Genomic DNA, 24,032 nt, shown 5'->3' on the forward strand with positions numbered 1-24,032 from the left:
TATATATATTTTAATTGTATCCTTTTCGAGTAATACACGATCACTCGAGTATAGCATGCGATCAATCGATCTGGATTTTTCTTAAAAATGCCCATCCCTAAAATACACACAGACACACACAGTGCATTCCCCTGGACACTGCAGGAGACCCAAATGTGTACATAGACACACACACCAGTGTTCATCTTGGCAGCTGCTCATCATTTAGTCTTGACTAAAAATACATTTTAGTAGTTTTAATCTATAAAATGCATTTTTGTATATATCTTTTATAACATCCATTACAGTAATTAACACGAACACACACGCACATGAACACAAATGTACATGCAGAAAGAATTTTACAGGGCACATTGTGCATTATACACACAAAATCCACATACATGAATCTGACTGCACGGTACACACAAATACACACTCGCATACCTAGTTACACTCAAACGTGGGCAGGCATCAGACTTTAAATTCTGTTTTTGTGTTTTCCTCCCAGACATCAACGTCATAAAGAACCAGATCAACAGTCTTCTGTTTGTGAAGAAGGTCTGTGAGACCAGGATCCAGAGACTCCATTCTGGCAAGGTGAGAGGAACCGTGTGGCCTGAACCAGACAAACAATACCACTGACCCTTAGCTGCCAGAGTTGTACCCTTCCTTCCTGCTGACTTGTTGTACACAACTTGTAAGTGGCTTTTGATAAAAGCATCAGCTAAATGTAAACGGAACACAGAACGCTGTCGTAGGAGAGGAGAGTAAACGCCACTGTTCCCTCTTGAAAACGACAACAGCTGTATATAGAAATTATCTTTGTAAATCGCCATGACAGCCTCTCGTCGTTTCAGTTGAAGCGATTGTAAAATCAGGTGATAATCTAAAAACCTGGCCTTTTAATCTAATAAACAGCTGTTACAATAACCAAACAAACCCCCAAATCCCTGTTCATTTTGACGAGCCGATGCCCAGTCCTTGAGACGTTCTGTTGACACTAGGGTTGGGTACCGTTCACATTTGAATCGATACCGGTACCCAACGATACCCTTTTTCGGTACTTTAGTCTCTACCTACCTCGGTTGTAAAGAAAAATTCCAAACTTCAAATAATGTATTATCATTATTATTGATGTTGAATCAAGTCAAATCCTAGGTAAGCGTGTATTGTGCGTGTGAACGGTGACGTTTCGGGGTAAGCGAAGCGTTGACGTCATCGACATTTTTAATTTTTTTTTTACAGTACCGAAATGTGGCACCGGTGGATCTCACGTGAATCGGTACTCTGTAGTACACGCGTGATTCGGTCGATACCCTTAAAAGTACCGGATTCGGTACCCATCCCTACTTGACATGGCAACGGAATAGTGAAATAGGGCAGTTGTTCTGAACATACATCTGCTGAAACAATAGAGCTCCACGGTGCACGACCCCCCCCCCCCCCCCCCCCCAGGGTTTCTCCACGGTCGTTGCCTCTGGCAATAATTCAATAATTAAAATGAGTCATTTTACAAGATTGAGACCCCCTGGGTGCGGAGGAAGCAGATTTAATTTCATTTAAAATCAACATAGTCTTAATATCGTCTGAGAAAAATCTTTCACATGTAGTTCATTTAAAATCAACATAGTCTTAATGTCGTCTGAGAGAAATCCTTCACATGTATTTAATTTAAAATCAACACAAATCAAAAGCAACGTTGCAAAGTAAAATGATGGTTAATTTTCACCAGAAGTTATCGAGACAGTTCTCCTGGAACCAGAGGCACTGCGTGTTTATTTGCTGTTAGAAATAAATAAATAAAACCAGTGTAAACCAAACCAAATGGACTGCTCTTTGACTTTAGTTGATTGGATTATTGTCTGTTGTGCTCGGCTGGAACAAAGGCCTGCATCACTGACTATCAGATACAAAAAAAACATTTTAATTAGCAGATGAGTGATTTTTTCAGATTTCATTATCTAAAGACTGCAAGTTGGAATATTGTGCACGTTCACAATTAAAAGACGGTAGAGATTCTGTGCTTGTTTTGGTTGGAAGTGTAACATTCACGGTCATAATTATTTGAACTATGTCAACTGAAAATACACGGGCTGCTCAAAATAATTTCAAAACAAAATTGTAATGTCTACGTTTGTCAAACCGGATGAAATGCGGCAAATACAATTAGGGCTGAACTGGATGCTCTATGGTTGCCTTGAGACAAACAACCGTTGTTAGATAATACATATCATTATATTCGCTGCATCTGCTATATGTTCTCGTCTAAAGCCTCCCCTGTGTCCCTGTGATGTGCAGGAGGTGGATGCCTTGAAGCTGGCCGCCAACTTCGGCAAGCTGTGCATCATCCCCCTGGACCACATCTTGGTGCACAACATTGCCCTACAGTTCTTCATGGGTAAATATCACAACATCGCCCCCTGCTGTTCTTCATGGGTAAATATCACAACATCGCCCTACAGTTCTTCATGGGTAAATATCACAACATCGCCCCCTGCTGTTCTTCATGGGTAAATATCACAACATCGCCCTACAGTTCTTCATGGGTAAATATCACAACATCGCCCCCTGCAGTTCTTCATGGGTAAATATCACAACATCGCCCCCTACAGTTCTTCATGGGTAAATATCACAACATCGCCCCCTACAGTTCTTCATGGGTAAATATCACAACATCGCCCCCTGCAGTTCTTTATGGGTAAATATCACAACATCGCCCTACAGTTCTTCATGGGTAAATATCACAACATCGCCCCCTGCAGTTCTTTATGGGTAAATATCACAACACTGCCCCCTGCAGTTCTTCATGGGTAAATATCACATCGCCCCCCCTCATGGGTAAATATCACAACACTGCCCCCTACAGTTCTTTATGGGTAAATATCACAACATCGCCCCCTGCAGTTCTTCATGGGTAAATATCACAACACCGCCCCCTGCAGTTCTTTATGGGTAAATATCACAACACCGCCCCCTGCAGTTCTTCATGGGTAAATATCACAACATCGCCCCCTGCAGTTCTTCATGGGTAAATATCACAACATCGCCCCCTGCAGTTCTTCATGGGTAAATATCACAACATCGCCCCCTGCAGTTCTTCATGGGTAAATAAATATCACAACACATGTGACTGCTTTTGTAATCGCTGCCCCTAGACTCTTGAACCTTGAAAGTGTCAGATCGTTTGATTTGCCAACTTTTAAGAAGCTCCTGAAAAAACTACTTACTTGCAGGAGTTTTCTTAACCTGTTACAATCTAAGATCTTAGAGTTTGTGAAGCACTTTGTAACTTAATTGTAGTGAAAGGTGTTATGTAAATAATACTTACTTGTTACTTCCTTGCTATATAAATAATACTTACTTGTTACTTCCTTGCTATATAAACAATACTTACTTGTTACCTCCTTGTTATATAAATAATACTTACTTGTTACCTCCTTGCTATATAAATAATACTTACTTGTTACCTCCTCACAATGTCACACACTCACACAGCCAGTATCCTAAACTTTAAAACCTCTAGTACTAAGGGGGGCGACAGTGGCTCAGGAGGTAGAGCAGTCATCTGGTTCCCCAGAAGGTTCCCGGTTCGATTCCCGCTCCTCCCGGGCAATGTGCCGATGTGTCCTTGAGCAAGACACTTAACCCCTAATTGCTCCCGGTGTGCAGGTTGGCACCTGGCACGGCCACCTCCACCGTCAGTGTGTGAGTGAAGGGGTCAAATGTGAGGAACAGAAATTGTAAAGCGCTTTGGATAAAAGCTGTTATATAAATGCACCATTCACCATTTAGTACGTCTTCACTTCTTGCTCTGAAGCACTTTCTTCTAGTCGGCAAATTAACTCAAATTCATCTCAGCTGTGGCTTAACCCTTTCACTGCCCCACTGCCAAATGGTTAACCCTTTCACTGCGACAATACCAGAAGGTTAACCCTTTCACGGCTACACGACAAATGGTTAACCATTTCACTACCGCACTACAGAAGGTTAACCCTTTACTATCACACTACAGGCGGTTAACCGGTCTGTAGTGTGACAGTAAAAGGGTTAACCGGTCTGTAGTGTGGTAGTGAAAGGGTTCATCGCATAAACTCATCGTCTCCTTTCTGTTTTTAACCCCCTAATCCATAACCTGTAAACGTTGAGCCCTCTCGGCGAGTGTGTGTGTGTGTGTGTGTGTGTGTGGCTCTCGCTCGGTTCCCACGTGACCTTGTCAGAGATTAGAGGAAGGAGGCTACTCTGATACCACGCTGGGCCTGCGGTGAACAAGCAGGGTCAGCGGGAGGCCGCCAGGTAACATGGAGATTAGCACCAGCCACACCGGCCCACTGCATTTTTGGCTGGTCATCAAATCCGGTTTAATCTGGTCATCGCAGCAGATTGACAGCCGCAGAGGTGGAGGGTTTAACCCTTTTCGGAGGGGTAATTCATTTTTTGGAATGTTCTCTGGGAATTCCGGGAAATCGATGTCTTTTCCATTGGCCGGTAGCTCTGCAGTGACACGATCACTAGACTGTTCACTTCACGGCATTCTAAATCTCACATTTGGGAAATTGTACACCGGAGAGGTTTAATAATATAGTAAGATAGGATGGAACCTGTATCTTGCTGTTGCGGTACAGCGAGATAATAAAGAGAGTACAATAGAAAATAAAGCTGAATAAATAAGAATTACAATAACAGCAATTATAATAATAAATACAAAGACATAAATGAAGCCATATTAAGTACATATTATGTGTCTGTAAATGCATGTTAGTTTACCATTTCACCATGATTTAACCCTGTTCAGATACTGTGGTCCTAGAGAATAATTTGCCCACAGGGACTGCTTGTATAACTTATTGTATCATTTAACTTAACTGAACATGTGTGTGTCTGTCCAGACCTCATGCATGGCACAGGGCTTAACTTAACTTAAACCCGGCATCATTTAATAATTTATCTTATTGTCAACAACAAAGAGACCAAAACTAACAATGCATTTCTTCTACTTACAAGTACAGTCCATCCAGCCAGCAGCAGATTATAGCTCACGTTCAGATTATGTCCAGAAGTCATAGAACTCATTGTTGTCACGTCTCTGTGACTTGATTCAGCCGTTTGAACAATAGAGTTGTTCAACCTTGTAAGTAGAAGAAATGCATTGTGGGGTTTTGGTCTTTTCGTAGGCCATGTTGACAAAGGATATCATTTACACTGGTCGTATCCTTTAACTCAACTTGTGTGTGTCATGCTGACTTCATGCAGGCTACTTAACTTAACTCTGTGTGTGTCTGTGCTGACTTCATGCAGGCTACTTAACTTAACTCTGTGTGTCTGTGCTGACTTCATGCAGGCTACTTTACTGACCATGTTGACCAACAACATGGTTGACCAAAGTGCTTCACAGTAAATACCATAATATAGTAAAAAGAACGCATAAACACAATACAAAGTACACAGAACTACAAACAAAATTACAGCAGCAGACTAATTTTTTTTTTTTAAAGCTAGGGAGAACAAAATGTGTTTTAAGATCGGACTTAACCTCTTAGCAAGCAAATTTAGGGACAACCAGGAGGGAGGGACTGGTCAGCAGACCTCAGAGACCGTAATGGGGTGTAGGGGTGCAGGATAGGGTGGCAGACTTCATGCAGGCTACCTAACTCCTCTCTCTCTCTCTCCAGACTTCATGCAGGCTACCTAACTCCTCCCTCTCTCTCTCCTCCAGACTTCATGCAGGCTACCTAACTCCTCTCTCTCTCCTCCAGACTTCATGCAGGCTACCTAACTCCTCTCTCTCTCTCTGCAGACTTCATGCAGGCTACCTAACTCCTCTCTCTCTCTCCTCCAGACTTCATGCAGGCTACCTAACTCCTCCCTCTCTCTCCTCCAGACTCCATGCAGGCTACCTAACTCCCCTCTCTCTCTCTGCAGACTTCATGCAGGCTATTCTTACCCTACCTACTTTCATACACTTCCAATGAAATTCATATGTATGTTAGAGTGATGCTCTGTTGTGAGGAGAAGATGACTTTTGACCTAAATCTAGCAAAGTTGTTTACCATTCCAGTTAGGTACATCGTGCCGAGGTTGATTCTCCTAACTGGGCCATTTTCATCTGATTGAACAATCTTATCACACTTTTTACTGTAGCCTTGCTATTTAAATTTTTATGCTCGCTTATGCCTGTATTTTTTACTGTTGTTGTATGTCCGTTCTATTTTATAATTTTTAGACCATTTTTAAACTTAATAATTTTAAACTATTTTATTATTTGTATTACTGAATAGAGAGCCTATTAGGATGCTAGATCCTAATGTGAAACACTGTGATTTACCATACCTTGCTATGCTCGCTCATGCCTGTATTTTTTACTGTTGTGAAGCACTTTGAACTGCAACCTCTGTATGAAAAGTGCTATACAAATAAAGTTATTATTATTATTATTATTATTATTACCTAACTCCTCTCTCTCTCTCCTCCAGACTTCATGCAGGCTACCTAACTCCTCCCTCTCTCTCCTCCAGACTTCATGCAGGCTACCTAACTCCTCCCTCTCTCTCTCCTCCAGACTTCATGCAGTTGGCGGGGGCGCAGGCGGAGCTGTTCTTCTGGCTGACGGTGGAGGGCTACCGGGTGACGGCGCAGCAGCAGCTGGAGGTGATGCAGAGCTGGCAGAAGGACGGCAGGAAGCAGCCCAACACCACCAAGGAGCTGCTGAAGGCTGCTGCGCTGGGCGTGTTCGAGCAGTACCTGTCCGACAAGGTACTAGGGCTCACCTCCATTAGTCGACTAGTCGATCGAAAGGAGCCGTAGTCGACCGCCAACCTCTTAGTCGAATGCAATAAAAAAAAATTAAATAATTATATAAATGTCTTTATAAAAAAACTAAATGTATCATTCTTTCCAAAAGCAAAGAGGGCTAGAAGCGTGGCTAACGCTAATGGCACACATACCAGAGGCTAACTGCCTAAGAAAACAGGCACAGAGGCACTGAAAGAGGATTCCACCCATCTAATGAACACACTATACTGTAAGATTCTGATCAAACTGGCCAGTATCACGTCTTCGTCTGTTTGGCCCTCCATCCAATTCCTCTGCGTTGTGTACTTTTAATGGTCCTGACGTCTCCGATACTGGCAGATAAGATCCTTATCTCCCCCGTTAGTGCAATCCATAAACCATACTAGTTCTCCACCGCCGTAAGAATTCGACACTCCGACACCGTGAGATACCTTATGAGGAGAAGCGTTGTTTTATTGCTATAAACAGAACCTCATAATCAGATGTTATCAGATGTTATCAAATTGTATCGTCCTTGAAGAGTCTATTCTAATGATCTCTCGGTGTGTTCAGATTGTCCTTTTGTTATTCAGTCCAATAGTGGTCAGGCCTAGTCGTTAGCCTGAACCCTCCTCGTGTTAGCCGAAGCTAATGATGTCGTGGCATTCTTCCTCCCCCCCCCCCCCCCCCCCCCTCTCTCGTGATAAGAGGAGAGAGAGTCCTCTGTGTGATCAGTCCTACTCGCTCTCGGTCAGATTCTAGTCTGCCCTACCCGGAACCACTGTCAGCTTTATAGGATCTTCATCATAACTATGATAGCCCACCCCTTTCTGGTTGTCAGGTGCCGCGTTGTCATGACAACTGCTAACCTTTCACACATTAAAATGCAGTTTTCTACTGTTTCATTAAGATGAACCCCTCTCCCTCGCTCTCGCTATCAGTGTTATGTCTTCAGCAAAACAAAACACCCTGCTCAGTGTGGTGTTCCCTCGCTCTGAACCAACCTCTGCTAAGCCAAACACATTTCTGCCCTCTCTGACCTGGCACCGTTAGATGCTACCATCTTTCCCCAATCTATACATCACATACATTGAAAAACCACCATTTTCTCTCAATCCCCCCTTGATTCTTATCACCCCTTCAGAATCATAAATCATTATTTGGTTTTTTAATTAATTATGCCAAAAATAGCCTGTGGTTGAAGCAAACCAACCTCGTCTCTCGTGCACAAGAAACGAAGACGGCCCACGGTCAACCCAGTGATCCTGCTGCCTGATGTCTGTTTGCGCCCCCCTTCGTGCACAAAGGGAACCGAAACCGACCACCAAAACCAACAACATCCAACGACTCATAACCATTGGAGCCCCCCTGTCTGCTCCCAATAATTATATCCTGTTGTTCTACTGTTCTCCCTCTTATCTACCTTCTATATATATATATATCCTTCTATACATATATCTTATATATGAATCCTCCATTTATATCTCATACTCCTAATCAATGAACACAGGACTTCTCGCTGTTGTCTCGTCTCTCGATCTCCTGATTGACTCTGAAAGGAAGTCCCTGCTTGTCCATGATTCACCGCCCGTGCTCTGTTGTTTCAAAACGCTCTCTAAACAGCGTCTCCGCCGGGAAGGCCCCTCCGATGTCCGCCTCGTTCTCCCCTGGGCAACACCGCCTGCGACCGCTGGACTCCGCCTCGTCGGCCGTCTCCGACGAGGCGGAGGCGGAGGGGGACCCTGATGGAAACAAGACAAACGTCTTTCTCAGGTCTGCATCCCCTTAACAATTGTATGTATTGAGCCGTACTGTATTGTACCCATTCTGCAATCTGTTAAATAAAGTTTTCATTCATTCATTCATTCATTCATTCATTCATTCATTCATTCCGCCCCGTCGGTCATCTCCGCCCTGTCGGTCATCTTGGTTGAGGCTCATCTCCACCGCCGTCGGCCCTCTCCAGACTCTGAAAGCAGAAACACCACGCCGGCAGTTTTTCTGTACACTCAACCCTGTGTTTTCTATTAGTCTACCGTGGCTTTGGGCCTGCAGCTCGTTCTCTATATATTTTTTCCCTCTGCAAGCCCCTGCCATGGCCACGCCCTTTCAGACTGTTGGACGGTGTGAGTGTCCTACAGCCCATGGCGCTATTTGTTCTCTATTAGTCCCCCACCTTCTCAACACCCATATCTAATCCTACAGGGCTGTTCCCTGTTTTGTTGTCTTCCGGCGTGACACCAGCAGCTAAACGATACCCACTCGGCGCTCTACGTTTGTCCCACGGGTGACCCCCAGCGCGCGCCAGTTCTTTCTGGTGACGTGTCCCCTCAAGACTCTGCCTATTTATTAGGTGTGAGAAGGCCCCACTGGAGATCGAACTCCCTCTTATTTCATAATTAAACTTATTTAATAAACCACATCTCCTCTCTCTCTGCAATTCTTATTTAACCCATTCAATAATAAACTATTCAATTAACCTGTATATCAATATTATTATTATGATAATAACACACAACCGAGCATCGCTCTAACATACAACAGAGCAGGTTGGTTCCCTGCCCCTAACTCACATGTACTCGTACTATCATCTAACATACAACAGAGCTGTCCGTCGCTCTATACCCTACGGGGCTGTCTACCGTCGCCCTGGAGCGGTCACCGTCGCTCTATACCCTACGGGGCTGTCTACCGTCGCCCTGGAGCTGTCACCGTCGCTCTATACCCTACGGGGCTGTCTACCGTCGCCCTGGAGCTGTCACCGTCGCTCTATACCCTACGGGGCTGTCTACGTCGCCCTGGAGCTGTCACCGTCGCTCTATACCCTACGGGGCTGTCTACCGTCGCCCTGGAGCTGTCACCGTCGCTCTATACCCTACGGGGCTGTCTACCGTCACCCTGGAGCTGTCACCGTCGCTCTATACCACACTTTGAGTTCCTTTACAAAGTTCTACATACACCACCGTGTATACACACAAGCAGTTGGTAATCTTGAAAAAATTTAACTCCTTAATTAACTTAAACTCTAAATATTCCCCTATGGGTAATGGAAACTCCCCAGCACTACCCCCCCCCCTCCGCAATTAAACTCCTTAATTGAATTAAACTCTAGATATTCCCCTATGGGTAATGGAAACTCCCCAGCACTACCCCCCCCCCCCCCCCTCCGCCACTAGGTGGCGACCTACTCCTCCATTTGCCTGTATTATCCCACTGCCCCCCTAGATGGCGGCCAAAACTCAGTCTAGAGGATTGTAGGTGACGTGTCACTTCCTGATTCTAAACCCCTCGTGGCTCTGTGGCCATTTTGACTCGGTGCAAATGGCTACTCTCTCAACAAACGGCCGCTGCCCTTCCTTCCAAGGCCTGAAAACACCGCTGTTTTTCCTCTCTTTCCTATCCATTATCAGGGGACGCTTTCTCAGACTAATACTCTTGCCTGATCGGACATAATACACACTGGTACAATCTCCTTTCGACTTTCCTTCTGTTATGAAAACAGTCCCGCCATCAACAATTTTTCGATCTGATTCAAGCGCCCCCCCCCCCCCCCCCCCCCCCTTTCCTCATCTCGCATTTACCCTCCTTAAACCAAAACTGTGCAGCCTGCCTCGTTTGCTTTTCATTCTCTGTAGATAACACCCTCGATTTTCACCATGGCTCTCTGCTCATATTATTACAGCTATTATTACAGCTGGCATTCTCTCTGTCGAACTAGAATGTTTACGTTTACGGATTCACTATCTCTTTGTTTTTATTTGGCTTAAAAGATCAAAACAACCGTGTGCACAGTGAACTCACATTTTTGATCGGAGCGCTGTTTCCCTACAGCGCTGGTTCGCCTCATGACCGCTCGACTCGACGCTCTCTCCCAGGGCTGGCCGGCCTTGCTTCGATCATGATTCTCCCACACATTGATGACTGTTGTCCACTGTCGCCCCATTATTGAAAAAGTCTTTATCCGTTGTCTTATCTCTTGCAAATCCGGCTGTCATCAACAACCAACTGTTCCTGTTGTTTTAATCTCTTGCAAATCCGGGTCCCAACGGCATCAACTGTAAGATTCTGATCAAACTGGCCAGTATCACGTCTTCGTCTGTTTGGCCCTCCATCTAATTCCTCTGCGTTGTGTACTTTTAATGGTCCTGACGTCTCCGATACTGGCAGATAAGATCCTTATCTCCCCGTTAGTGCAATCCATAAACCATACTAGTTCTCCACCGCCGTAAGAATTCGACACTCCGACACCGTGAGATACCTTATGAGGAGAAGCGTTGTTTTATTGCTATAAACAGAACCTCATAATCAGATGTTATCAGATGTTATCAAATTGTATCGTCCTTGAAGAGTATTCTAATGATCTCTCGGTGTGTTCAGATTGTCCTTTTGTTATTCAGTCCAATAGTGGTCAGCCTAGTCGTTAGCCTGAACCCTCCTCGTGTTAGCCGAAGCTAATGATGTCGTGGCATTCTTCCTCCCCCCCTCCCCCCCTCTCTCGTGATAAGAGGAGAGAGAGTCCTCTGTGTGATCTCAGTCCTACTCGCTCTCGGTCAGATTCTAGTCTGCCCTACCCGGAACCACTGTCAGCTTTATAGGATCTTCATCATAACTATGATAGCCCACCCCTTTCTGGTTGTCAGGTGCCGCGTTGTCATGACAACTGCTAACCTTTCACACATTAAAATGCAGTTTTCTACTGTTTCATTAAGATGAACCCTCTCCCTCACTCTCGCTATCAGTGTTATGTCTTCAGCAAAACAAACACCCTGCTCAGTGTGGTGTTCCCTCGCTCTGAACCAACCTCTGCTAAGCCAAACACATTTCTGCCCTCTCTGACCTGGCACCGTTAGATGCTACCATCTTTCCCCAATTTATACATCACATACATTGAAAAACCACCATTTTCTCTCACTATACTAGACAAATATCAAGATGTATCCATCAGTGGACCAATTGCATGCTTTTGCAGAGGACAAGAAGCCTTCAGTCGACTCCTTCAGACATTAAGCACCCCCACAGCCCAAATGGAATGATTTTTTTAGTAGTCGACTACTACCGGCAAATTTTGGCCAATCAAAGTCGACTATACAAATCCTTAGTTGGGGACAGGCCTACAAGGTACCATACATCACTTCACCTCAGACAAACACCGGTTTATAACTTTATTGGCTAAAGATGGTAAGATAGAATGGTGTGTTCGTTCATAGTTTCATAGACTACTTTCTTTGATACATCACATTCATACTCCCGCGTAGGGATGTCCAATATTATCGGCCGATATCGGCATTAAATGTGATAACGGAAAATATATAATAAAATCGGTTTTCAAAAAAGAAAAGAAAAGAAAAGAAATTTACATTTCTATAACCTTTATTTACCCAGCAAGTAAGAACAAATTCTGATTTATTTATTGTCAAAAGTATGCATAATGTGTTAATTCCACAACAAGAGATATGTAATGTTAATTACCTGAAATTATTCCATTTGGGGGGGGGGGGGGGGGGGGGACCCTGCATATATCGGTATCGGAAATTAAGAGTTGGACAATATCGGTATATCGGTATCGGTAAAAAAGCCAATATCGAGCATCCCTACTCCCAAGTGATTTGGATCGATCGGGCTGTCCATTTAAAGAGCTCCAAGCGTCCTCACTTCACGCGTGTCCCTCCCGGTCCCCCCAGGCGTCGCCCCGGGTGCAGGTGGACGAGGAGCCCGTGCTCAGACTGGGGGACAAGCTGCAGAAGGAGGACCCCACGCCGGAGATCTTTGACGAAATCCAGAAAAAGGTGAGAATCCGAGGCAGCTTGTCAGCAGAGCTGTGTGGGTCCTCAGTTATACCAACATGTTTATTTAGATTTATTATTATGTATGTTGATGTGTTGTATTAGCACAACATTCATGATTTATTACATGATTTATTATGTTGTATTAGCACAACATTCGTGATTTATTACATGATTTAATAAGTTGTATTAGCTCAACATTCATGATTTATTACATGATTTAATATGTTGTATTAGCACAATATTGATGATTTATTACATGATTTATTATGTTGTATTAGCTCAACATTCGTGATTTATTACATGTATATTGATGTGTTGTATTAGCACAATATTGATGATTTATTACATGATTTATTATGTTGTATTAGCTTAACTTTCATGATTTATTACATGATTTAATAAGTTGTATTAGCTCAACATTCATGATTTATTACATGATTTAATATGTTGTATTAGCTCAACATTCATGATTTATTACATGATTTATTATGTTGTATTAGCTCAACATTCACGATTTATTACATGATTTAATATGTTGTATTAGCACAACATTCACGATTTATTACATGATTTAATAAGTTGTATTAGCTCAACATTCACGATTTATTACATGATTTATTATGTTGTATTAGCACAACATTCACGATTTTTTACATGATTTAATATGTTGTATTAGCTCAACATTCATGATTTATTACATGATTTAATAAGTTGTATTCACAACATTCATCCCTCTATCATGGGCTCCATAATATGTTCACTTCTGCCTTAACTCACTTATGAGGCAGGACACTGATCCTAATGATCCTCATATCATCTTTGTGTTTCTCTTGTCTCTCTCTCTCTCTCTCTGCCCCCTCTCTCTCTGTCTCTCTCTCTCTCTCTCCGTCTCTCTCTCTCTCCCCCTCCCCTCTCTCCCCCCTCTCTCTCTCTGCCCCCTCTCTCTGTCTCTCTCTCCCCCTCCCTCTCTCCCTGCCCCCTCTCTCTCTCTCCCCCCCTCTCTCTGTCTCTCTCTGCCCCCCCCTCTCTCGCTCTCTCTCTCTACCCCCCTCTCTCCTGTCCCCTCTCTCTCTCGCTCTCTCTCTCTGTCCCCCTCTCTCTCTCTGTCTCTTTCTCTGTCTCACTCTCTCTCTCTCTCTCTCTCTCTCTCTCTCTCTCTCTCTCTCTCTCTCTGTCTCTCTCTCTCTGTCTCTCTCTCTGTCTCTCTCTCTGTCTCACTCTCTCTCTGTCTCTCTCTCTCTCTCTCTGTCTCTCTCTCCCCCTCTCTCTCTCTCTCTCTCTCTCCCCCCTCTCTCTCTCCCCCCCACTCTCTCTCCCTCCCCATATCTCTCTCTCTCCCCCCCCTATCTCTCTCCCCCCCCCTCTCCCCCCCCCCCTCCTCTCTCTCAGGTGTATGATATGATGCTGCGTGATGAGCGTTACTACCCGCCTTCAAACAGAGTCCCCTCTACGTGCGCTGCTGGCTGAGCTGGACATGTTGAAAGAACCCAGTTACCGGGCTCAGACGACGGTGAAGGTGTGTGTGTGTGTGTGTGTGTGTGTTTGTGTGTGTATTAGCTGGATAATAAACGATCAATACATTTATATAGCGCTTTTCTCTACACTTTAGACTCAAAGCGCTCCCCACAATGTAGGGTGGAATTTGCCTCCTTCACCACCACTGGTAGCACCCAACCTTGGGCTACGCAGGTTCAATGGCTGCCATACACTGGCACCAGGCACACATCACACTACACACTGACTACCATACACTGGCACCAGGCACACATCACACTACACAATGGCTACCATACACTGGCACCCGGCACACATCACACTACACACTGACTACCATACACTGGCACCAGGCACACATCACACTACACAATGGCTACCATACACTGGCACCCGGCACACACACACTACACACTGACTACCATACACTGGCACCAGGCACACATCACACTACACAATGGCTGCCATACACTGGCACCCGGCACACATCACACTACACACTGACTACCATACACTGGCACCAGGCACAGATCACACTACACACTGACTACCATACACTGGCACCAGGCACACATCACACTACACCCTGACTACCATACACTGGCACCGGCACACATCAACTACCAGTGCTTCTCAAAATTTTTCTGTCAGGCCCCCTTTGGCGGACCAAAATATAGCCCACACAGTTCTCCCATTTCAGTCCATGTTCTGTCAGGTAACTGTCAATAATCTTGAAGAGCTCATCAGCTGTTGCTCTGTTTTTGACATATTTGCAAAACAGCAGATCTTCACTCAGTGACTGGGAATTTACAAAGCGAACATAGGAAATAAGCAAACAGTCTTTATTGCTGTCAGTCTTTGACAAGGCAACACACATGTCACCCTCAAGGCTCAACTTGGCCCTATATTTTGTTTTCAGAGCTGTCATGGATGAAAGGCCAGCTTCACACAGATATGTGGTGCTGAATGGTATCAACACCTTAACTGCTGCATCATGAGATACTTGGTACTCAGCACCACACTCTGAAACTAGCTCTCCAGGTGGTATCAGATGAGATTTCAATGAGTTCTTCCAAGAGTTGGATGGAGATGTGTCAGGAAGCTTTGTCTCAATGTTGTCTGTAAAGTTATTTTTTATCCAGAGTAACTTGGTGATCCTTTTCTGTGTTTTATTAAATAATGATTCTCAGATTTTGAGAAATGGTCAAAATCCAAATATGGTATTTTCATGGAGAACAGTGCAGCTGCAACAGATAGCACTTTAGTGATCATTTTCTGTAATAATAATAAAAAAAAAAAAAAAAATTATAAATCTCAAGGCCCCCCTGTCATGCCTCTGCGCCCCCCCTGGGGGGCGCGCCCCCCACTTTGAGAAACACTGCACTACACAATGGCTGAACGGCTCAGGAGACAGGGATTGATGTCAGCCAATTAATGAATGTAATGTGGCGAAGATGACCTTCTAACTTGATCAAAACAAACTCATGTTTTCTCCTCTACAGAATCCTTCAACGGCTCCCCCACAGGAAGTATAAACCTAGTAAGTCCTTCACTTCCTCGTTGGTGCTGGTAGGACTGAACCCTTTCACTGCCACACTACAGAAGGTTAACCCTTTACTATCACACTACCAACGGGTAATTAATTGATAGTAAAGGCGTAACCGTCTGTAGTGTGGCAGTGAAAGGGTTAACCCGCTGTTGTGTGGCAGTGAAAGGGTTAACCTTCTGTGTATTGTCGCAGTGAAAGGGTTAACCGTTTGGTAGTGCGCCAGTGAAAGGGTTAACCTACCGTGTTGTGATTCTTTTGATAGATTATTGCGATGTGATTCACCAGATTAGAGGGAATGGAGGTTTTTTTGCATTATTATTTATTTTCATTTTCATTCAATTCGTGCAATTATGATGATTGAAAATAATATGTTTTCTCACGTCTGTCGGATACTATTTGTAGGTCAGGACATATAAAATACTTAACCTAGAATGGTATTTTGACACATTTCACCTTTATCAAATATGGTATTTTGACACATTTCACCTTTATCAAATATTGCAGCCGCTTGCAATTTGGGTAAGTGATATTGTGTATATATTTAGTTTGTAGCTGAGTAAAAAGAAGGTCAGATGGTTATCATTAACATTGTTCATGTATATTGTGTCAGTATTGAGTTGGTAGCTGAGTAAAGTTATTAACTTGGTTAATGTATTGTTAACATTGGCTGTTTCTTCACCGTCTGCTGTGGTTTTTAGTCTTTGGACGACTTGGTCAACTCCTGCCATGATGAATCTATGCAGATACACGCCTTCATCTCTGACACAGGTAAACACACACATACACACACACACACACACACACACATACACACGGACAGTTCATTGCACTCCATTGTTGGGTGTGTGATTACCATAATGTCTTAAGCACAGTGTGTGAGAACCTATACTGTAGTAATTATCTGTTGTATTGGGCAGGTTTCCCAGACAAATCATTACTTATTATTATCTAGTTTATATCTAGAGCTGTCAGAAACCTGGCTAACTCCTAATAATAACTTCTAACAATAGACTTTCTTTCACAATAGTTTGTATCAGAGACTGCTGTCTATGGATCCTGGTCTTTTACCCTTGTTTTAAATGCACTGAATTGCACTAATGTACTAATGTACTAATGACTAATGTAAAGTGAAGGGCTCTAAAATAAGGTGCGACAATGTTACCTTGGTGTTCTTGTAAAAACCTTGTATCTCCACAAAATAAATACACTTTTTAGAAGTTGAGAAAACCCTATATTTTATACGTGGTTTTAAACATTTGTCAGTGAATGTTCACACGTCGACCAAGTCCCAAAGTCATGAAACACGGGGACAATGAAAACTGCCACGTGTATAATATTAAATATAAAAAATGCTAAATTGGAGATACGTGACTTTTGCAAGACCGAAACGACCCAGTGGGTGGCGACTACTGCGGCCTGGAGTTATTGTCTCTGGGTTTACGTCGGCGCGATGCATAACGGGTCACTATGGGATTTCTGACTTCAAAGAAAGTGTTTGCATTGTTGTAGCGCTCTGTGTTGGAGAGTGTGTCTGTATATTACTACCCCCCTCTCTCTACTAGCTCCTCCCACCCTCTACTAGCCCATCCCACCCTCTACTAGCCCCTCCCACCCTCTACTAGCTCCTCCCACCCTCTCTGTCTTCGTTAACCCCTTCACCCCCTTGCGCCTCTTCATCAGCATGGGTTTGTTTTCGGCTGCATGTTCTGCTTTTTTGTTTCATCATCACCTTCACCATGTTTTTGCTCTTTTCCTTGTTTTCCTTCTTGCTCCATCCTTCCATCTCTCCCTCTGTCCACCCCCCCCCCCTCCCACGTTTGCTTTTCCTGTCATTCTGTTGCGTTTTCCTTCCATTCTGTTGTCATCCACCCCCACACCTTCCCTGCGTTTTTCCTCTTTCTCTCTGTCTCTCTCTCTACTGTGCGTGTGGTTCTTTCTCTCTCGCTCTCGCTCTCTCTCTCTCACTCGCTCTCGCTCTCTCTCACTCGCTCTCTCTCTCACTCGCTCTCTCTCGCTCTTTTTATTTCCCGCTCTCCTCCTCTTTGTTGTCTACTTTCTCTCCTCTCTTCCACTCCATCTCTCCTCTACCGCTCCCTTTCTCTCTTCTCCCCCTCCCTTTCTCCCCCACTCCATTGTCCACTCTCTACCTCCTCCTCTCCTTCTCTCTTCTCTCCTTCTCTCCCCTCTCCTCCTCCCCTCTCCTCCTCCCATCCTCCTCTCCTCCCCTCCCATCTCCTCTCCTCCTTCTCTCCTCCCCTCTCCTCCTCCTCCCCCCTCCACCCCTCTCCTCTCTCCTCTCCCCTCTCTCTCTCTCCTCTCCCCTCATCTCCTCCCTTCCCCTCCCCTCCTCTCTCCTCCTCTCCTCTCTCCTTTCCTCCCCTCCCCTCTCCTCCTCTCCTCTCTCCCCTCCTCTCCTCTCCTCCCCTCATCTCCCCTCTCCTCCTCCTCTCTCCTCTCCTCCTCCCCTCCTCTCCTCCTTTCTCCCCTCCTCTCTCCTCTCCTCCCCTCCTCTCCTCTCCTCTCCTCTCTCCTCTCCTCTTACTCCTCTCCCCTCCTCTCTCCTCCTCCCCTATCCTCCTCCCCTCTCCTCTCTCCCCCTCTCCTCTCTCCTCCTCTCCTCTCCTCTCTCCTCTCCTCTCTCCCCCTCTCCTCTCCTCCCCTCTCCTCCCCTTTCCTCTCCTCCCCTCCCCTCCTCTCTCCTCCTCTCCTCTCCTCCTCCCCTCCCCTCTCTGCGCTGGGTTCTGTTAGCTGATGCTTGTCTTCCCGGCCTGTGGGTGGCTGCAGGGGTGTGTAACGACCACGGCAAGACGTACGCCCTGTACGCCATCACCGTGTTCCGCCGTAACCATGACGGCAGCGAGGACTGCTGGAAGACCTACAGGCGCTACTCTGACTTCCACGACTTCCACATGAGGATCACGGAACAGGTGGGTGAGAGGGAGACACCCGAATGAATCAGATTAGATTAGATTCAAATGTATTGTCATTATACAGCACAAGTACAGTACAAAAAGAGGTGCAAAGGTGGGCGGCTGGGTGGCGCAGCGGACATTGCGCTCGCCACCAACGCAAGAGACACCGGGTTCGACTCCGGCTGTCTGTGTTGCCTCCGGCTTGGGCCGGCCGTCATACTAACTCAATTGGCAGAGTTAGCGGGTGGAAGTCGATGGGTGGTAATCTGGACGTTGTGGACAGCGACCCCTACAGGTCGGTTGGGGGACGCCTGCACAGCAGAGACCGGAAATGGCGGGGGTAGTGTGAGCCTCCCACACGTTACACCTCGCCAATGAGAGTCCGCGCTGGCAGGTGAAAAGATGTATTTAATTATATATATGAATTGGTCTAAAGCTGCTTTCAGACAGAAAGCTGGAACCCTGCGTCCTGAAACCCATTACTTCCAATGTCTTTCCTCTCCTGAGAACCCCGTCTGTTCTGATCTCTCCTCCATGAACTCCCCAGACCTCGAGTCAGACCTCGTGCAGCTCAGACCACATCCCATCTGAAAGTATTATATTATTCAGTAAGATTAAACGGTTCAGTACTCAATATTGTGCCAATACCTAAGAGTTTCTCCAATTTCCTTTGCGCAGTGAAAAAGTTATATCAATGCCTCCTTTTAAAGAAAACTCAAAAACCATGCAACATTGCACCGTATACATGTTCTCTAAAAGTGTTTTGTTTTTGTGTGTGTCTGTCACTCTCTCTCTCTCTCTCCTCTCTTTCTCTCTCTCTTTCTCTCTCTCTCCCTCTCTCTCTCTCTCTCTCTCTCCTCTCTTTCTCTCTCTCTTTCTCTCTCTCTCCCTCTCTCTCTCTCTCCCTCCCTCCCTCCCTCCCTCCCTCCCTCCCTCCCTCCCTCCCTCCCTCCCTCCCTCCCTCCCTCTCTCTCTCTCTCTCCCTCCCCCTCCCTCTCTCTCTCTCTCTCCCTCCCTCCCTCCCTCTCTCGCTCTCTCTCTCCCTCCCCCTCCCTCCCTTCCTCCCTCTCTCTCCCTCCCCCTCTCTCCCTCTCCCTCCCTCCCCCTCCCTCTCTCCCTCTCCCTCCCTCCCTCCCTCTCTCCCTCCCTCTTTCCCTCCCTCCCTCCCTCCCTCCCTCCCTCCCCCTCCCTCTCCTTAGCTCCAGATTGAGAACCTGACGTCCATCCTCAAGCTGCCGGGGAAGAAGACCTTCAACAACATGGACCGAGACTTCCTAGAGAAGAGGAAAAAAGACCTTAACGCCTACCTACAGGTGTGTGTGTGTCTCCTCCTCTCCTTCTCTCCTCTCCTCCTCCGCTCTCCTCTCCCCCCTCCTCCCCTCTCTCCTCTCCTCTCTCCTCTCCTCCTCCGCTCTCCTCTCCCCCCTCCTCCCCTCTCTCCTCTCCTCTCTCCTCCCCTGTGGTTGTGTTCACATTCAATTAAAGTCGACTATCTAAATCCTTAGTCGGGGACAGCCCTAATATATATATAAATATATTCATACTGTATATTTTTTATTTAATCAAAAAAGATTCCTTGCAGTAGTAAAAGTAAAAGAAGGACCATGACAATGATCCTCCAATCACAACAAAGTTTGTGTCTGAGGGAAGCAACACTTGTGATTGGAGGATCAACAAAAGAGGGCAGGGCTTGATATAGGTCCATCATCTTACAAGACATACAACCCAACATGTAGATAGATAGATGCTACATACTGCACCACATGACCCTTAATGGCACCACAACCCACAGTGTAGATAGATAGCCAGCGAGAGCCAGCACATCACCAGGGTTATCAAGTGGGCACCACCCTTCACTAGCGTTTCATCAAGGTAGGCCCACGACACCTCCTCAGGAAGGCTCAACAGTTAGCTCCAGCATCCTAGAACCACCCCCTCCATGCTAGCTCTCATCTTCCATGATATTATTATCCACATAAATGAATACATGTGGTCTGTGTTTCAGTTACTGCTGAACCCAGAGATGGTGAAGGCCTGCCCCACGCTGGTCCCTTACGTCTACGACTTCCTGGAGAACAAGATTTACAGCAAGGGCAAAGGAGACTTCGCACGCAAGGTCTGTCCGTCACTGAGGAACACTCACTGTTGCACCGCAGTCGATGACGCTATAGATGACATTCACTAGTCTGTCACCACTAGATGTCGCACTAGAGCACCAGCACGTCATTTATCCAATCGGGTAACAACATGTAAACAACAACATTCATTTTTTTTTTTATGATAAATTAATCAATCATTTGTTTGGGGGGGGGAAAGCGATACCTTTCTAAAAAGCTGTGGATGTATTGTTTAGAAAAAAGGATTACTCTACATAACTAAATGTATAGCACCTTTAAACTTTAGATTAACTGAAAAAGTAGTACATACCGGCTGCTGCTGACTTGTGTTATTCACCCTCTGCACACGCACACACACACACACACCACACGCACGCACACACACACACACGCACGCACGCATGCACGCACACACACACACACACCACACGCACGCACACACACACACACGCACGCACGCATGCACGCACACACACACAAAGCTGCTCTCAAACTAATCACATTTTAATCTAACGTAATACTAATCTCTCCTGGCACCATTTTTCTAATAAGGAGTTACAATAGTAACCTTTGCCAGTGGTTCTCAACCTTTTTAGTTCATGACCCCTAAAAACAAGAGAGATGCCTGTTCGTGACCTCCTTATATAGTCAAGTGGAGACAGAGCGCTGACCTCTGACCTCTGACGTGACCTCCTTACATAGTCAAGCGGAGACAGAGCGCTGAACTCTGACCTCCTTACATAGTCAAGCGGAGACAGAGCGCTGACCTCTGACCTCTGACCTCTGACGTGACCTCCTTACATAGTCAAGCGGAGACAGAAGGACACAAAATAAAGATTCTTTATTTCCCAAACAGAAGGTCAAACGGTCCATATTTTTATTTTATTTATAGCGTCTCAGGAGATAGAGCAGTCGTCTAATCATCATCAGAAGAAGGTTTCCCGGTTCCATTCCCACTCCTCCTCCCCGGGCAGCGTGTGTCGTAGTGTCCTTGAGCAAGACCCCTTAACCCTTAACCCCTAACCGCTCCCCCCCCCCCGATGAGCAGGTCGGCACCACCTTGCAACGGTCGCCTCCCCGCCGTCGGCGTGTGAGTGAGTGAATGTGAGGCATTAAGTTGTAAAGCGCTTTGGATAAAAAGAGCTCTCTGTGAAATGCACCGTGTCCCCCCCTCTCTGTGTGACGCAGCGCGGGGTTTCCTCATGAGAGCGACTGTTACTTCTTCCGCAGATGGACACGTTTGTCAACCCCCTGCGGAGCTCCATGAGGAACGTCTCCAACGTGGTGAAGGGTCTCCCGGACAGCCTGGCCGAGGGCATGACCAAGGTCTCTGACAACATGGGCCGCATGTCAGAGAGGCTGGGCCAGGACATCAAACAGTCCATCTTCAAGGTACAGGACGGTCGAACGGTCGATATTTAAGGCACAGGAAGGTCAAACTGTCCATCTTCAAGGTACAGGAAGGTCAAATAGTCCATATTCAAGGTACAGGACGGTCAAACAGTCCATCTTCAAGACACAGGAAGGTCAGACCTACCTGGGTTCCATCCTAGAGGCAAATCTTTCCTGTGACAAAATGGCATCAAATGTAATAAAAAAAGTCAACCAACGAACTAGATTCTTGTACCGGATCTCCTCTCTGGTAAACAAGAACACCCTGAAGACTCTGGCAGGAGCACTCATTCAGGGGTACTACGACTATGCTTGCACCTCATGGTACCAAAGCACCTCAAAGGCACTAAAAACAAGATTACAAACATCACAAAACAAACTGGTCAGACTACTGCTTGACCTTACCCTAGACCTTACCCTAGAACCCACCTCACCCCTGCCCACTTTGACAACCTAGGATGGCTTAGAGTAGACAACGGAGTACAGCAACTTGCAATGGGCCTGGTCTACAAGATACACTATACGACTAAGGTACCCATGTACATGTCAAATACTTCCCAAAGGTCAGTGAATACCACGATCACAACACCAGAGGGAGCTCCACAAATCATGTTAAACCCAGATTCGGCTCAAACAAGGGACTAAACACGTTTCGCAATTATGCCACATCAATGTGGAACGCCCTACCCAAAGCTGTAAAGGAATGTGAATCCCTGCCCACATTCAACACCGCTCTTAACTCTTTCAGTGCCCACCACGACATAACACGTGTTATCAGCCCGCCCCCTGAATGCCCACCACGACAATTAGCGTGTTATTTTTTTATTAGCGATCTGAATTCATATTTCATCAACCGAGTCTCTCGTTGGGAAACCAGACCCATCAGGAGCTCAGATGTGGAAAAAAGCGCCCCCTATCGTCTCCCAGATGGTAATGCACCCTTTTGGAATGGACTCAATGAAAATGGATGAGAAAATAAAAATCCGGAATCCACATTTTACTTCTCAGGCATGTAATCCGAGCCGATTGCAGTCATTCTGGTCCCTCAGAACAGCGTGGAATATGTGTTTCGAGCACCCAGCGTTGGATCAATAAAAGCGATCGATTTTTGGAATGGCCATCAGGAATTGGAATGATCTTTTTGGAGAACATCTGATCTGAGGTAAGGAATCTATTTTACAAGTCTTGGGATAATGCCCTGTGTGTGTGTGTGTGTGTGATGAGGAAATGAGGTAATCGATTTTCAGCTTGCGGCCCCAGCGTGCATACGTACACATATACTATCGATAATCTAGCGTTTATTTGAAAACGATTCATAAATAGGCCGAAAAATTACAACGTTTTTGTGTATTCTAGAATATTCCAGTACAGGGCGTTTATTATGGAATCTTTTTATTTTCCTTGAAAACGAGGGCTTTTCAAAATGCTATAAAACGAAAATGAACCGATAAAAAAAACAATCCGCTTCGACAATGTTGACTGGAAAACGAGTCATTGATAAGCGACGGGCAGATTAGACACATAGCCATAATTTAAAACATAGATTAGGCGTTATTAACGCTAACATTGAAGTGGATGCTGGGCATTCAAGCACTAAATCGTGCGCCCCCCGCTGGCACTGAAAGTGTTAAAGAGCACCTACGGGAGGCTGCAATTCGAAACTGGCCACCGTAAATGCCCAAACCCCCCACCACCTCCTAATAGACAGTCTCCTCCCCACCGCATGTATATATTCCCTCCCCGCCGTATGTATATTTCCCTCCCACCCACCCACCCCCTCCTAATGTACAGTCCCCTCCCCATCATATGTATATACTCTGTCAGGATCTAGGGGTAACAGTACTGTATATTTGAATACCGTTTATGTCACAAATGTATCAGTACTAAATACCTGTATGTCCCTATGCCATAAATGTCATGTATGTTGTGTATGTCATAAATGTCTATATGAATTGAAAATGGGGGACCCTGATGTAAACAAGACAAACGTCTTTCTCTGGTCTGCATCCCCTTAACAATTGTATGTATTGAG

At 45.5% G+C, this 24,032-nt stretch overlaps 1 protein-coding gene across 1 annotated transcript in view; it reads left to right on the top strand.

Moving 5' to 3' along the window:
• The window catches only part of snx13 (sorting nexin 13), a gene marked incomplete at its 5' end in the record, with an annotated part of 46,472 nt that overhangs the window by 8,611 nt on the left and 13,829 nt on the right, over positions 1-24,032 (top strand). The window contains 13 exon segments of the mRNA XM_084327068.1: positions 491-579; positions 2,281-2,380; positions 6,539-6,732; positions 12,432-12,536; positions 13,926-13,962; positions 13,965-13,991; positions 13,994-14,055; positions 15,535-15,570; positions 16,278-16,347; positions 18,364-18,506; positions 19,691-19,804; positions 20,497-20,607; positions 21,839-22,000. Coding sequence (XP_084183194.1) covers positions 491-579; positions 2,281-2,380; positions 6,539-6,732; positions 12,432-12,536; positions 13,926-13,962; positions 13,965-13,991; positions 13,994-14,055; positions 15,535-15,570; positions 16,278-16,347; positions 18,364-18,506; positions 19,691-19,804; positions 20,497-20,607; positions 21,839-22,000 — 1,250 coding nt within the window.

This window comes from Notolepis coatsorum (assembly GCF_963971535.1).
Source record: "Notolepis coatsorum genome assembly, chromosome: 13".
NCBI classification, from domain to species: domain Eukaryota; kingdom Metazoa; phylum Chordata; class Actinopteri; order Aulopiformes; family Paralepididae; genus Notolepis; species Notolepis coatsorum.